The following is a 15703-nucleotide window of genomic DNA, read 5'->3' as shown; positions in this document are numbered from 1 at the left end:
TTAATTACATATTTGTTTGATAACCTGGTGTAAGATTTGAAGTGAACACAGTATACGTGCGTCAGTTGTTCCGCCCTCCCGTGATAATATCAACATGATTTCATAAGTCACATACATATGTTACTATGCTTTGTTTGTTGTTGACAAACACACTAATCTGAATGTTGTTTAGGGTGTCTATTTCAGAGGTCTTGCTGATCAACAAATCTAATTAATGAAGCAAGTTACTTACAATACTTTCGCAATATGTATGTGATGTGTATATACTCACCATGTTCAACCTGGGTGTTTTAAATAAGTGACTTTCAACTACAGACAGATTAACAAAATACTCCAAGGAACCGTTTAGTCGATTATGACAAAATTCAAAGGATTCATACACATTATCTCTACACTGTGTGTGTGTCCCCTTTTATGTGCGTGTGTGTATGTGTGTGTGTTTGTTATTTGCTAATTTAGTTGCAATATTCTCATTTTAAAAGTACTTTTATTTATTTATAATGAAGAGATTTACTTTGTTATACAGAAACTGGAAAAACAAATCGTACATACTGATATATAAGCAACTGTTCGCGAATTCATGTATATAATATACAGGTTTTACCACCTGATGGATACACTTTAAGTACAATTTATTATTTAGATTTCACCAATGTCTTAGGGTTTAGTATAACTTATATTTTAAAATATAAAGTATACTTTTTCACCATTTAGTTTTGTAATTCCTATTACACAACAAACACACATTTAATCCCAGTTAATCCCCGTATATCTAATTCTTTACCGTTATCTGACAAACAAACAACTCATTTACTTTCTCTTCTTACAATTTAACACAATTGTAAACAGTTTTACAAGAATATGTTACATCAATCCATCATCCCAAAGTTCGATTTCCGCGATTTAATGTTGCATAAAGGTATTCATGAATATGTCGGTTGTGTTCAATAATCTTGCACCAGTGATGACCATCTACCATCCAAGGCATGACGTTGCAAATCACATCCCCAACAGCTCTGTCCTTGAAGTGGGTCAGTTGTATATTTAACACTCTAGACACCGTATTTTGCTGTTTACAAAATGAAAAAGTTGGAAGAATATTTTTGGAGGATAAATAAAATTTTACCCACGTGGCTTTGATGATAAAATATATCAACACCTTTCGATACGAGTCTCGGAGATTGTAATATATTTGGCCATCCGGGTGTGATTCTTACTGCGTCCAGATGTGTTAAATGTAGTTATCTCTGTACTGTACACTTTTCTCCTTACCCACATGATTTGCTACTGATGCAGCGGGAATTAATACTCCCTCCATTCTCTTTAATACGTAACCCGTTCATGCAAGTGATGTGGAACAAATGTCCTCAATTGAAATAGACATATAGGAGACGTGAGAGAGTGATTTTGTTGTATAAATATATATCGATATATCAACGCCAAATTGATCAGACTGATCATTGTCGATAAGAGGAGCATCGAACCACACTGTCGGATCATATGCATAATTACAGCTTAAATCTGCGCCTTTGATGGGCATGGGCCACTGGAGTTGGTGGTCGAATCCACACACACACACACTTGTAATTTAATTTATTGCGGATTTTTAGTAGGGCGCATTCTGTGTGTTTCGTAGTGTTGGTTTTGGGTCGAGGGGAGTTGCGGTTATGAAGTGAAATGTCAGTGAACTTTCAGTTTCCATTTCTGTAGGTAGTACAAGAAACTATATTTAAAAACACGTTTATGAACACAACAACACTTTTGAAACCTCAGCGGGATAAGATCGTGCATCTTGTTGATGTATGGCCCTTCAGCCTGATGCGGAGACTCGTCACTAATGTCAGGTTTCCGCGTCACTATCAACTTATCTGGGTTTATTTATACAATTTTATGCTAATAGTATTCCAACTCCGTATAAGCTCTGGCGGCTCATGAATCTTATTTGTACATCTAGTTTCAATTTATGTTATATACATCGTATCTATATTTGACTTACTGCCTGATGACTGCACTTTACCTAAACATTTCCACGTCATTAGGGTAACCACATAATGGTCTGCATTTTGTCTGACCATGTTAAACTCTAAACACGTTTAGATTATGGGGATGTGTTTAGGTGATGACAGCACTTATTTAAAAAGGTCACATGCAACCAAAAAATCAAACATAATTAAAACACAATTATCACTTCTTCATGACATATAATATGCATTGCTGATTATGAAAAAACAAATAAACAAAATTATAAGCGTATAATCGCAAATCAAAAGTGCAATATTTTGTACTTGGGTTTACCTCCCTCGAAACGAAGCAGCCGGGATACCGAACCCAGTCAAAAGGGGGTGTGTGCACTCAAGTGTAACGGCTGGTTCATTTGCAGATGCCGCCTTCACGGCTCATTGTGTGTGTATATATAGAGATGTTGGGTTTTGTAAATACATGCTCATTTTTTGTGTATAACATTTTGCAATCAACAGACATCATAACATGTCATGTGTTCAAGTATCACACCTGCCTGTCTGTGTAATTACATAATGTGACAGAGACCGAACTCGGGCCATAAACAATGCGTTTTGTTTATGGTGTATAGCCTGATTGGTGTTAAGTTCGAATTGCATGTGGTCAGTGATAGCAGCTGTGTATTGAATATTGTCATTAGCAGACAGGCAGGCAGACACACAGGTGTCAATAAAACAAGACATTGAGTTTTGTCTGTGACAACGACATATCTATATCACAGTTAGAAATTGTGTCAACGCTAAATAATGACATTGCTTTTAAGTATCGAACTGAGAAAGTGACTCGGTAAGAAGAACGTGTGGTGAAATAGACAAATGAAATTATATAAACAGTTAATTTACTGTCATAACATATAAAAAGCTCGCGCCTGTGAGATATCAACAAAACATTAGAAAAATAGCTCACACCAAAGCCTTCACCGAGTATTCACCCGACAACCCGCTTCCAAGCTGCGCGAACCTATTTACTTGCGCACGTGTTATGAGCGCAGCCCAGCTGTTGAAACCCGTTTTCCCCAGAAAAGTCTGGGGAAAATTAGTGAAACGTTTGAACTCCGATTTCGCGTTTTTTTTCATCGCGTTATTTTTCAACTTTATAAGTTGAATTTGCATTTTTGACGATTTGTTTCGGTATGTCCATACCGAAAGGTATCAGAATCTGCAAAGTTGTGTTTTACGTTGCATGTGAGTTAAACATTTCTGTGTTATTAGGATAACCTCACATTGATCTGCTTTTTTGCCTTGCCATGTTGAAATTCTAAACATTTACGTTGGGATGTGTTGAGGTGGCACTGGGACGAGAGCTCATTTCATGTGTTTAGACACTAAACGTGTTTAGATAGAACACACTCGTTTAGGCTTTGCACCATTCTAAACGTGTTTTAGTATACATTCTAAGACATTTTTAACAGAAAATATTAGTGTTCTTTCAGGTGACTCAGTTTCGAGATTCTCCATACCGGCGTTAAACTCAGGGAACATTCTGGGAACTCCGATAAACCCTTAAATCAGACCGACATGCACGTTACTGTTACATATTACAGTATTTTATTATTTTAAAAACTATAATTGATTTTATGTCTTGTCGGTTTCGGGATCCCTCTTTCTCCCTCTGTTATGACTCGGTAACGGCGTCCATTGTGTGAAACACCGACAGGTACCAGTGGTATTTTTGTCAAAACACCGACAGGTACCAGTGGTATCTTTGTCAAAACAGCGACATGTACCAGTGGTATCTTTGTCAAAACACCGACAGGTACCAGTGGTATCTTTGTCAAAACACAGACAGGTACCAGTGGTATCTTTGTCAAAACACCGACAGGTACCAGTGGTATCTTTGTCAAAACACCGACAGGTACCAGTGGTATCTTTGTCAAAACACCGACAGGTACCAGTGGTATCTTTGTCAAAACACCGACAGGTACCAGTGACAGGTACCAGTGGTATCTTTGTCAAAACACCGACAGGTACCAGTGGTATCTTTGTCAAAATGAAATTAGTGCCATATACATTTGTTTGTACTGAATTCGAAATTCGGGGCGCAAGAAAATACTAAAAGGGAGTAGCATGTCCTTTTCTTAGTTTGTCTGTTGTTATTGTTTTTGTGTGTGTTTTTTTGGGGGGTGGGTTTTTTTTGTTTTGTTTTGGTTTGCTTGTTTGTTTTTGTTTTGTTTGGGGGATGTTTTGGGTTTGTTTTGTTGTGGCTTTTGGGGAAGGGGTGTTTGGGTTTTTCGGGGAGGGGTTGTTGGGGTTGTGTGTTTTTGTTGTTTTGTATTTGTTTATTGTTTTGTGTGGTTTGCTTTGTTTTAGTTTGTTTTTTTTTCGGTATTTTGGGGTTTTCGTTGTTGTTTTGTATTTGTTTATTATTGTAGTTTTTTTGTTTGGTTTTGGTTTTGGGTTTTTTGGTACCTTTAGTTTGTTGTTTTTTCGGTATTTTTGTTTCGTTTTGTTTTTTGGGTTTTGTTGTTTGTTTTGTTTTTTGTTTTGGGATGTGTACATATATCTATATAAGTAGGAATAATGTTGTTTGTATCATACTGAAGCCGAAAGTCGGCAACAGCGTAGTCGGCTACACACGACAAACATTTGTTGTTAGGGACACATTCCACCTGAACAGGATTAGAGCATGTAAGATACATGTACACATACAGGTCAATATACTACACGTCATCATCGCTGTATATGGCCTTATCACCGACAGTGACGTACGCATATTTCTTGTTATATTTTAGGTAGATGCATGCGTGGCATTATTTATAGACGGGGTTAAAGATAATTAAATAAAGCTCTTCGTCATGCCTACCGTATTTCATAAAACCGTCCTGCCATGAACACGGGTTTACCGATGGAGTCGCCATGGCCACCATGGTGTCATCACTATTTTTAAGTTGTCAAGTCATATAATGTTCACTACTATTCGACCTGTGAAGGTCCGGGATAGAACATTGATCTTCAGTAACCCATGCTTGTCGTAAGAGGCGACTAACGGGATCGGGTGGTCAGGCTCGCTGACTTGGTTGACACATGTCATCGGTTCCCAATTGCACAGATCGATGCTCATGCTGTTGATGACTGGATTATCTGGTCCAGACTCGAATATTTACAGATCGCCGCCATATAGCTGAAATATTGCTGAGTGCGGCGTAAAACTAATCTCACTCCCTCACTCACTACTATTCAGTATTTACGCCCAATGGAATATAGGATTAGATTTCGGCATATAACTGATCATGATTAGGCGGTGACGTTTTAGACTATCAACATGCTTCTTAAACCATGGCATCTCAAATATTCTAAACTTAGCTACTTTGGCGCGTGTATGTGTGCGTCTGCGTGCGAGTGCGTACGTATGGAAGTGGATGTCCACTATATTCACAGGCGGTGGGGTAGCCTAGTGATTAAAACGTTCGCTTGGGTACAATGTGTGAAGGCAAATTCTGGTGTCCTCCCATGTGATATTGCTAAAAGCGGCATAAAACAAAACTCACTCACTCACTCACTATATTACCATTATCTGACGAGGTCGAAGTTCTTCACACACTTGTGGACGAGGACGGTATTTAATAGGGACGTATGCATGGAGTTGAACTGAGGAGAAACGACTTTCCTTTATTTTCCGATAAAGACCTGTCAAGGTTCCTCTATCTATCTATATATATTTGAGCACAGCTAAACGGTTCCACGAGAATAATGCCTGGGTATACACTGAAGATTCACATTCCAGGTCAACAACATACATAGCGACACTGTTCAAGAAAGGGTTTAGTTGAAGAAAATCGGGGTATAATTGTTCTGGGGGTGCCCCAGTGAAGAACGCCTTTTGAATTAGTCTATCTCACAGTCCCTGAAACCGCCTCCGTGGTGTAATGGGTAGAGCGTCCGCCCGGAGAGCGAAAGGTCGCGGGTTCGATCCCCGACCGCGTCATACCAAAAGACGTTAAAATATGGTACTTGTTGGTCCCTGCCTGGCGCTCGGCATTAATGGGTACAACAAGGACTGGTCGGCTCGGAGTCAGTATAATGTGTCTGAGTGGGGTATTCATGCTTCACTGCGGCATGGTATCTCAGTGGGCTAGCACTATAAAACCAGCTTCAGTCTGGGCTAGTACAAGCAGCCTCACATACACATACACACGCATGCACGTCGTCATATGAGCGAAATATTCTCAAGCACGACGTAAAACCCAATGTCACCTCACCTCACAGTCCCTGAACCACTTTACTGCTACTGCCTAGCCCTCCCTGCAATGCTAAAGCCTTAAATGAAGCAAGTCTAGATTTCCCCAGGTCCCGAATCTCCAAACTCACTGGGGCCCCTTTTCAATTTGGGTTTATTTGTCACTATAAAAATGATATATATCCAGGAACTAAGCGTTAGTCTACTATTGTATGAAAACCTTTCGCTGTGGCTAACCTCATAGTACACGCATTGGTGAATAAATAAATATGTCAGCCTGCCCTAACCGACTGGATTTACGCCCGAACTGAAACTGATACATGTTTTGTATCACATGTACCTCACAGTGATTCGTCAAGTATCAAAGGCGAGAAATTATTATTGTTTGACAGAGGAATAGAATGCAGTCCGTGGACAAAATGCAGTCCGTAACTCACCTTTGGTATAATAGAACGTGTCCTTTGTTATATTATGGGGCGGTGGGGTAGCCTAGTGGTTAAAGCGTTCGCTCGTCACGCCTAAGACCCGGGTTCGATTCCCCACAATGTGTGAAGCCCATTTCTGTTGTCCCCCGCCCCGCCGTGATATTGCTGGAATATTGCTAAAAGCGGCGCTAAACCATACTCACTCACTCACTCATTTGTTATATTAGAGGTTTTGTTTGTTTGTGTGTTTTTGTTTTGTTTGTCCTTTTTTTTTGTGTGTGTGGGTTGGTTTTTTTAACTCCCCACTAAGCATTATTTCAGCTGTATGACAGCGATCTGTAAATTATCGAGTCTGGACCAGAAAAACAGTGCTTGAGATCATGAGCATCAATGTCCGCGACTGGGATAAGATGATACGCATCTACCAGGTCAGCGAGCCTGACCACCCGATCCCGTTAGTCGCCTCTTGCTACGTATACAATATGAACATATTTGAAGAGATTTATCATTTGCCCAGTCTAACTAAATCTTGTTTTGTACTAAATGACTGCAGATAAATCTTACTACTCTAACCTATCATCGATGCTCATGTTGTTGATCACTGGATTGTCTGGTCCAGACTCTATTATTTACAGACTGTTGCCATATAGCGGGAATATTGCTGAGTGCGGCGTGAAACAAAACTCACTCACACTAAACTTGCATTTGTCGACATGATAACATCTGATTGTCATGCTTGAAAATTGGATTTGGCCAATAACGTACAAACATTATGGAAATATTCAGGCGTAAAACTTAACTCAATAATTCATAAATACATAAGAAAAAACGTGGCAAATTCTTCTATATATTTGTAGACTTCAAAAAAGCCTTCGACACTGTTGATAAGAAATAAATTAATGTATATTCTTTTGAATAATGATTTACATGGCAAAATAACCTCTCTGCTTCGCAATATGTATTCGAATGTGAGAGCAGCTGTGAGATGCAGTAAGCAGACTATGACTGATGTATTTAAGTCGACAGCCGGAGTCCGACAGGGTTGTATACTGTCTCCCGTTTTATTTATTCTATATATAGAGGAACTCGTAAACGATATTGTGAATAGCGAATACAGTGGTGCATTCATTGATGAAACTGTAGATGCATTATCTATCATATTATTTGCGGACGACGTCGCCATATTTGGAGATAGTGTCATAAACTTGCAGAAGAATATAGATGTTCTTAAATCATATTGCAAAAAATGGGGACTGTCGATTAATACCGAAAAGACTAAGATTGTTGTATTTAAAAAAGGTGGTGGACTTTCAAAAAATGAAAAATGGTTTATTGGCTCTGAAAGACTGGAATCTGTTTCCTATTACAAATATCTCGGAATAGTGTTTTCATGCCGAAACCTGTTTTCAAGAGCTTGTGAGGTTCTGTGTTAACAAGCCGAGAAGGCGTTATATCCTATCAAAAAAATTATATGTCGATTTAAATCTCTTCCCCCAGATACATGCCTTAAGATTTTTGATGGCAAAATTCAACCAATCTTGCTCTACGGCTCAGAAATTTGGGGAACAATGTATCGTCATAACATTGAAAAAGTCCACTCTAAGTTTTGCAAATTTGTCTTAGGAGTTCGTTATCGCTCTTGTAATAAAGCTGTTTTAGCGGAATGTGGAAGATATCCACTCCAAGTCAATTATTAAACAAGAGTTATATCATGCTGGATACGACTACTTAGCCAGCCAGCCACAACACACTCTAAACGTTGCTATAATATGATGAAAAATCTAGATGATAATGGAGATACTAACTGGACCTCCTCAGTTAGAACATTGTTATTTCAATACGGTTACGCACATGTATGGATCCACCAAACAGTTGGAGATCCTAATATGTTCTTAAAGCTATTCAAACAACGCTGTAGAGATATATATTACCAAGAATGGTCATCCGATATTGCAAGCTCCAAATATTTGCATGCATATTCACTATTTAAACATGACATTGTCCATGAAACATATTTAGAAGTATTATCCTCTATGCAACTCCGCAGATCTCTTACAAAATTTGGGGCGGTGGGGTAGCCTAGTGGTTAAGGCGTTCGCTCGTCACGCCGAAGACATGGGTTTGATTCCCCACATGGGTACAATGTGTTTAGCCCATTTCTGGTGTCCCCCGCCGTGATATTGCTGGAATATTGCTAAAAGCGGCGCAAAACCAAACTCACTCACTCACTCTTACAAAATTTAGATGTGGCATCAGTAAACTGAATGTACAAACCTATAGAAGATCCAAAGATGATGATATCAGTTCTGCCATGTGCGCTCATTGAGTCAATATTGTCCAGGACGAGTACCATGTTCTATTACAATGTCCTGTTTTTTCTGATTTACGCATCAGGTATATACCACAATATTATTGTGTAAATCCCAACATACAGAAGTTTGTAAATTTACTTAATACCCAAAATGCAAATGTTATTTTACGCCTAGCCATATTTGTAAACAAAATCCATAACGTTTTATGATACTTATAAATGCCAGTGTACTTCTCATGCCAGCGCTCCAAAGAACATGATGTAAAAATGTCACTGTACTTTTGGCCTCATGGCCACTCTACGAAATAAATCTGTCTGTCTGTCTGTATTCAGGCGTAAAACAGTTTCCGAAACATCTGATACGAAGCAACATACTATAACCCATAACTTTATGACCCAACACTGCCGCTGTTACAGGTCATTGGCTCCCTCCCTCTGCAAGCCGTCTGCTTTCTGCTGTTTATTTCGTTGACAGTTACATAGACAGATTCTGTAATACAAATGCATAAAATCGGTGATTTCCAATGTGATTAGGTTGTCTGACAAAACATCAACTTGCACAGTTTGAGATCGATTGGGTCATTGGATGAAGAGATATTTACAAACAAACGGGCCCACATGCATTTCATGCCAAACTATAGACACCATCCAGCATGGGTATGCGCTTACCTTTGCCCAGCACATGTCTTTTCCAATGACAAAATACAGACATACATAAAAAATATTTCAAGAGAACAGTCTTTTGCATTTTTGTTATATTTACGACGGATGACATTGACTGAACGGATTTTCTATTTTGAGTTAGAGAAAATACCCATGTAGCATATATCGCATCCAACAATCAATAACTATCTTTTGACATCTAATAACAAACCAGATGGCATCATAATCACCGTAACTCATGTATTTTGTTATGTGAATTCCAAATACTCGATCAACCATAGTTTATGTATGTACATTTATAACGGCGTGCATTCACTTTGGATTGAACATTACTGCAATAACGAAATAATGAAATACGCAGTTTTTCAGGCTCAGAATATTTATTTCAATATTACGGTTTTCCTCCAGTCTGACAGGTTAAGAAAATCAATACAATGGTTTCATTGCCTGCGTGAATCTATATATTTATTTATCAGTACAAACCAACATCAGCATCTGTCACACACTCCCTCTCCACTTCCGTAATACCACATCAACAACACAGACAATCAACTCCAATCTTCTCGATCAGACTCATAAAATATACATTATTTTCATTATACGTTAGTTACTCATGTGAACATATTTTGGCTGACAAGATTAATCTCATTTCGTTCTTGGTACGACTGTTGGATTATGAAATAGTATCCAAGGTTTCAGAGATCTTTGGAAAGACGATTGTCGACTCGATGAAACTAAATGAAGATAGGGTTATATGAACTAGATGACAATATAAATATATGTAAGCGCGGTATGTTGATTTTATGACGGGAATAAAACAAACGTAGTTATGAGATCACGATCAATATCAGTCATGGCACAGCCCGTCCTCTACACAGACAGTCACAAGCCAAAGTACCACCCACACCGCATAGGTGTACATTTGGGTTATGCAGCCAACCCACGTACTGCAAGTGCTTAAAGCAGATTAAGGGAACAAATTAACAATGATCATTTCATTTGCACCTCTTATTTTGGACCGTCAACGAATGCCCACAAAAAAGTTCGTGAGATGTACACTTTCAGCTGTAACCCCATGGGTTCCATCTGACGGTGTTAACACAACGGGGTATGGGCAGGGATAATCATCGGGTTGCTGCACGTGAGAAGATGCTCGGCGAGTTGAGAAAAGAGGCGCGAACGTTCTTGTAGAAGATCCTTGACCTTGGCATGGAGGGCCGTGTTCTTTTGCTGAAGCAGTTCCATCTCCTGAAAAGCACAAAGTATATCAAAGACTAAGCTAAGCTGAAAGTTTGGCTTTCATAATTACGAAGTTCTTTAGAGGCATATAGAAGTTGGTATTCAAATATTAGACAAAATATTATGGATGTCAACTTCTTCTTTATTGTATAACAATATAAAAGAAGTTGCATCCATAATATTTTGTATTATATTTCAAAATTACGTTTTCAAATGTACACCGGTATCGTTCACGCCATAAAATGTAACATGTTATTAATTCAATTTATCTCATTTTAATTTAATCTTATCTATAAAACCCCTTGTGAAAAATTGTGAATTCCGTTTAGACTATACTTTGAGCTTATTATATGAGCCCCATCCAGCCGTCCCCGTCCGCATACGTCGAAGTGAAGTACATGTCAATATATGGTCAGCGAATGGAGAATTTTAAGTATACTTTTCGTCATGGTAACTGGGCTTGAACTGTTTCCCCATGTCGCAGCTATTTATTTCAGTCTGATATTTGCGGGTAACGACAGTGTCTGGATTAACGAGGTTTCCCAAATGTAGAAGTTGCTGACATGTTACTCCAAACGTGTTCTGCAAAAAGTCACTTTCCCAAGCAATATATTTAAATCAGGGCCTGTATATTGAGACAGTATACACTGACTAGTTACCTATTAAATACCTATTTATCTTAACACGCCAACTCACAATTAGCATCAACTGCACGTGCAGCACGTAATTCTATGCATGGAATGCTGAGGTTAAATTTGACGTCAATAACTTCTTCCACGTGATCAAATGACAGTATTTCATTGGACAAGAGATTTTAGCTGCGGCCGACCTGCAGGTGCGCGTCTGTTTCATCCTTCCTCTTCAGTCGGAACCGTTTAGCTGCTTGTCGGTTCTGTTCCTTTCTCTTCCCCCTCTTCTCTATTTCCTCTGCCGTCAGCTGCAGTAACACACGAGACTGCAGGTTAACCAAGCACTAACCATTTGTTTCCACAACACTATTCGTGTTTGTGACCCAAATCGCTAAATTTGTGTAACTTTTAATTATATATACTCATGGAAACGAATAATGTAACACATGAAAGTGCAAGTGTTCCTTTATTCTCTTTCAGGTTTCTTCACAAGGTATGTATTGCTCTGTGTGTGAAATTCTGGAAATAAATAAAGGGACACTTGTACTTTCATGTGTTCCTTATTCGTTTCTATGAGTACATATCTTATATACGTGTAGTGTCTTCTTTTGACAAAAAGCAAATAGGAAATATACAAATCATCGCACCGCATTACGTGAAACATTCAACTGCTAATACAAAATGGTAAAAAAAAAAAAAAAGAATAATATTTTCTGTTCCAGCTCGATTATACCCACGTCGTTGTCATGTTGCTTGAACGTGGGTGACTGCGGCGCTAGGATATATTCACTCACTTCTTGTTTATAATATGTTTTCAGCGAATATTGTTTGTGTTATTATAACAAATGTACTAGTCGTGATCAAAACGCAGTAGACTGTCACAAAACTGTTGTCCCTTTTGAATACTAGTATTTACGTTTCTCAAATCGAATCAGAGTGTACATGTATTTGTCCAGCAGCTAAAACGTTATATATATATATAAATATATGTTTACGGATCGTGTGAAAGCAATATACATCGGTGCAGAGGTTACTTGAATAAAAAAAATAATTTAAAAAGAAATCTAGATCGAAAACTCTGAATGAGGGACGAATGAAAAATAAAGGCACTGGAAGTGTCAAAGACTGACTGCTGAAACCTTTATTCACGACGAAATATCCAGTAGTGTTTTATAACAAAGTGTATTTTCAGTTTGGAAATTCACGTTTTGTAGGCTGAAGGCTGATCAGCATCAAGTGAGTGAGTGAGTATGGTTTTACGCCGTTTTTAGCAATATTCCAGCAATATCACGGCGGGGGACACCAGAAATGGGCTTCACACAATGTGCCCATGTGGGGACTCGAACCCGGGTCTTCGGCGTGACGAGCCAACGCTTTAACCACTAGGCTACCCCACCGCCCCTCAGCATCAAGCTTTCCTTTTAAATCACTACTGATTTAGCCAGACAGAATCACCTGTTTGCAGTGTATCACATCACTATGTAAATAGTTTTGTGCACGGGAACATGGCTGCGTTCATTGAACTAATGTTGGTGATAATGGTCTGGGTAAAAAGCACGATGATATGTTTGTTCTGTAATATTCACACCAATTCATACACAAACTGCAATAAATTTAAAGTAACTTGAAATCGACAATCAAACACACAGCGGTGTTTCAGGATCATACTAAATATAATCTGTTACGTGAATACTGCTGACATCTGAAACAACTATCGAAATCGAAATCGCGTAAACGAAGCCTAAAAACACATATCAATATACTGAGAAAAACAAACAAAGATCAGAGGAAAATTAAAGCGTTCCTTAATTATTTTCCAGTTTTCATCACCACAGCGCTATTCAAAACTGGTGATGTAAACTGGAAAATATTAAAGGAACCCTTGAATTTTCCTCTGATCCTTTATTTGTTTTTCTCAGTATATTGATATGTGTTTTTAGGCTTCGTTTACGCGTGTACACAAAATACGCACGCGCCCCTCCATGCTATGAAAACATACTAAAACAAGAGTACTTCGCATTTATCCGTTTGTTTTAATGAGCGGTGGAATTGTGTATAAACTGAACAAACAATTGGGATCATGAAATGTTCGATATAGCGTACACATAAAAGGAAACTCAACCTCGCGACAAAACTTATCCCCCAGATTCTCCTAATCCCAAACTATTTCTGTTGCGTATATAAACGAGAGGAATTATCTACCTCTGCAGTCGTATGCTGAAGATATCGATTGATGAAGATTGTGTAGACACTGATCAGTAAATTATGGCAAGCGGATGAGAAATGATAAAGTCGCGTAATATCCGTACAGCTTCTACAATCTTATCTACTCTGACCTGAATACAATTATGTTTTCTCACGTCACCTAACAGAAATGTAACACAATCATAAATATATGTAATTAAATATACTGAGTACCCCAGCAATAATATTAATTCTGTTCATCAGTATTAATTATCAACAATGCGAATGACGCAACTTTCGTCATTTCAGGTTTTGGAGAGGAACGATTGTTAGTAATACAATACAAACAAAAGTTAAACAAAACTTTCCCTAACCCTCATTTATAGATATTACGTAGCGATTAATCAACGCCATGACTGTCGAATCACAATATTTTCTTGCTCATGTCAAAAGTCCTGTATTATTACCTCGTGCGAGTGGGAAGTAGAAGTGTTAGAGCAGGATACATTCAGCTCGTCTTTTCCCTCTGTAAGTCTGCGAGACTGTATCTTATATCGGAGTTCCTGTTTCAGGAGGGGTGTGATGGAGTTACTCGCCAACGCCCGCTCCTGGGCGTTCAGCAGTTCCTGGTCCTGAATACAACCAACATCGACATTGCCAGGTAAGTTAAAATCAAATATATCTTCTGAAAACATTTTCAAAAAGGAAGACTGGAAATAACGCGGAATCACGTGTGTGTAGTACCGCCGTGCTGTAGCGTAGCGCCACGCGACTCAACTGTCAGGTCGATGTAGTGCGGTTACTGTTGTTGTTATCGCGCATTAACGCGCGTTACTCTCGAACCCAAGGCTCGTTTGAAGCCACGAATGACATTACGTCAGCAAGGTGAGTCTATTTATAGCAGAACTTGTCGCGGCAGCTCGTGTGGACTTGTCAGACTTTGCTTAGCTTGGCGGGACGAGGCTAGCGGTGTGTCGCTGAACAATCTGTCACAGTGCAGAAGGGCGACTCATGTTTAGCCGACCGCACAAGTTCAATCTACATTTTTTAATATCATGTATCAATAATGATAATAGATAAATCATATTTTTCTTAATCCAGATGGCATACCACAGGGAACAAATATAATCAACTGATTTTATTTGGTTTAGTCGCTTTCCCACCTGGAATCTTGTTACTTGTCGAACTGGTGCATCCTTTTGTCGCTTTATGGGTCACCAAATGCTGTCTATATGGATACAGTTTTTGTATCACACACACACAAAAAATCAATGAAAAGATTAAATAAATATTTATTGACAAATCATAAGTAAAATTAAATTAATTCATTATTCATTAAAGCGGTCTTCATTACATCAATTTGTTTATGCCCAATCTCTACACGTTGTACAGGGTCATCTGGTTTGTGGTCAAATGAAAAGAAAGTGAAACGAAGTTTTTACTTTTTCCGACTTTTCAGGAGATGGATTAAGAACATCCATATTTAGGTAAAGATATTACAAATATCCTGGACTGATTTGCCGCTTGAACATTTGATGTAGTGATATTTTAGTGTTTCATTGAGTGGCATATTAGAAGTTTGGAAGTACAATATAGAACAAACTTTATTGATAACAACTTCTTCTATTAGTGAGTGCGACGTTTCACTACAGATTCTTGTACCGTTGTCAAGCATGGACAATGGTACAAGAATCTGTATAGAAACGTCGCTCTCACGAATAAAAGAAGTTGTTATCCATAAAGTTTATTCTATATTATTTTAGTGTTAATTGAGAACTTCCGATTTATGACGTGTCGACTAACTTAAAATTTATTTTCAAATTTAAACCATTAAACGTACACAGCCATCGCTCGAACGAACTCTCCTCTGATAAACACAGATCACTTTTAAAAGTTCAATGTTGAACCCATGGCTTCGGAACAGTCTTGTTCATACGCCGTGGGTCTTTTACGGCGCTTCTAAAACTGACGAAAGCCTGGCATTTGGACCACTGTATTGAACAAGAGAAACGTCGATATTGATATTTGTGTCGAGTCATTGTTGCTGTAGTTATTGG

General features: G+C 38.5%; 1 protein-coding gene across 1 annotated transcript; it reads right to left on the bottom strand.

The window, feature by feature from the left end:
* Positions 1 to 10046: 10046 nt before the first annotated feature.
* On the bottom strand, positions 10047 to 14467 carry LOC124270965 (basic leucine zipper transcriptional factor ATF-like 3). Its single transcript, XM_046706037.1, has 3 exons — positions 14114 to 14467; positions 11663 to 11770; positions 10047 to 10842 (listed from the first exon to the last, which is right to left on the bottom strand). Exons 1-3 carry the CDS (start codon positions 14339 to 14341, stop codon positions 10690 to 10692), a joined length of 489 nt encoding a protein of 162 aa, XP_046561993.1. The 5' UTR covers positions 14342 to 14467; the 3' UTR covers positions 10047 to 10689.
* Positions 14468 to 15703: the final 1236 nt, after the last annotated feature.

The sequence above is a fragment of the Haliotis rubra genome, unplaced genomic scaffold (genome assembly GCF_003918875.1).
Source record: "Haliotis rubra isolate DU_JTF1 unplaced genomic scaffold, ASM391887v1 Scf156, whole genome shotgun sequence".
NCBI classification, from domain to species: domain Eukaryota; kingdom Metazoa; phylum Mollusca; class Gastropoda; order Lepetellida; family Haliotidae; genus Haliotis; species Haliotis rubra.
The sequence above is the reverse complement of the archived record's forward strand: the minus strand, read 5'-3'. Positions and strand labels throughout refer to the sequence as shown.

Coding starts and splice junctions, on each gene's coding strand:
- LOC124270965 (XM_046706037.1), bottom strand. CDS start 14,341: ATGTTTTCAGAAGATATATTTGATTTTAACTTACCTGGCAATGTCGAT. Junction 11,771..14,113: donor CTACTTCCCACTCGCACGAG/GTAATAATACAG, acceptor GTGTTACTGCAG/CTGACGGCAGAGGAAATAGA. Junction 10,843..11,662: donor AAACAGACGCGCACCTGCAG/GTCGGCCGCAGC, acceptor TGTGCTTTTCAG/GAGATGGAACTGCTTCAGCA.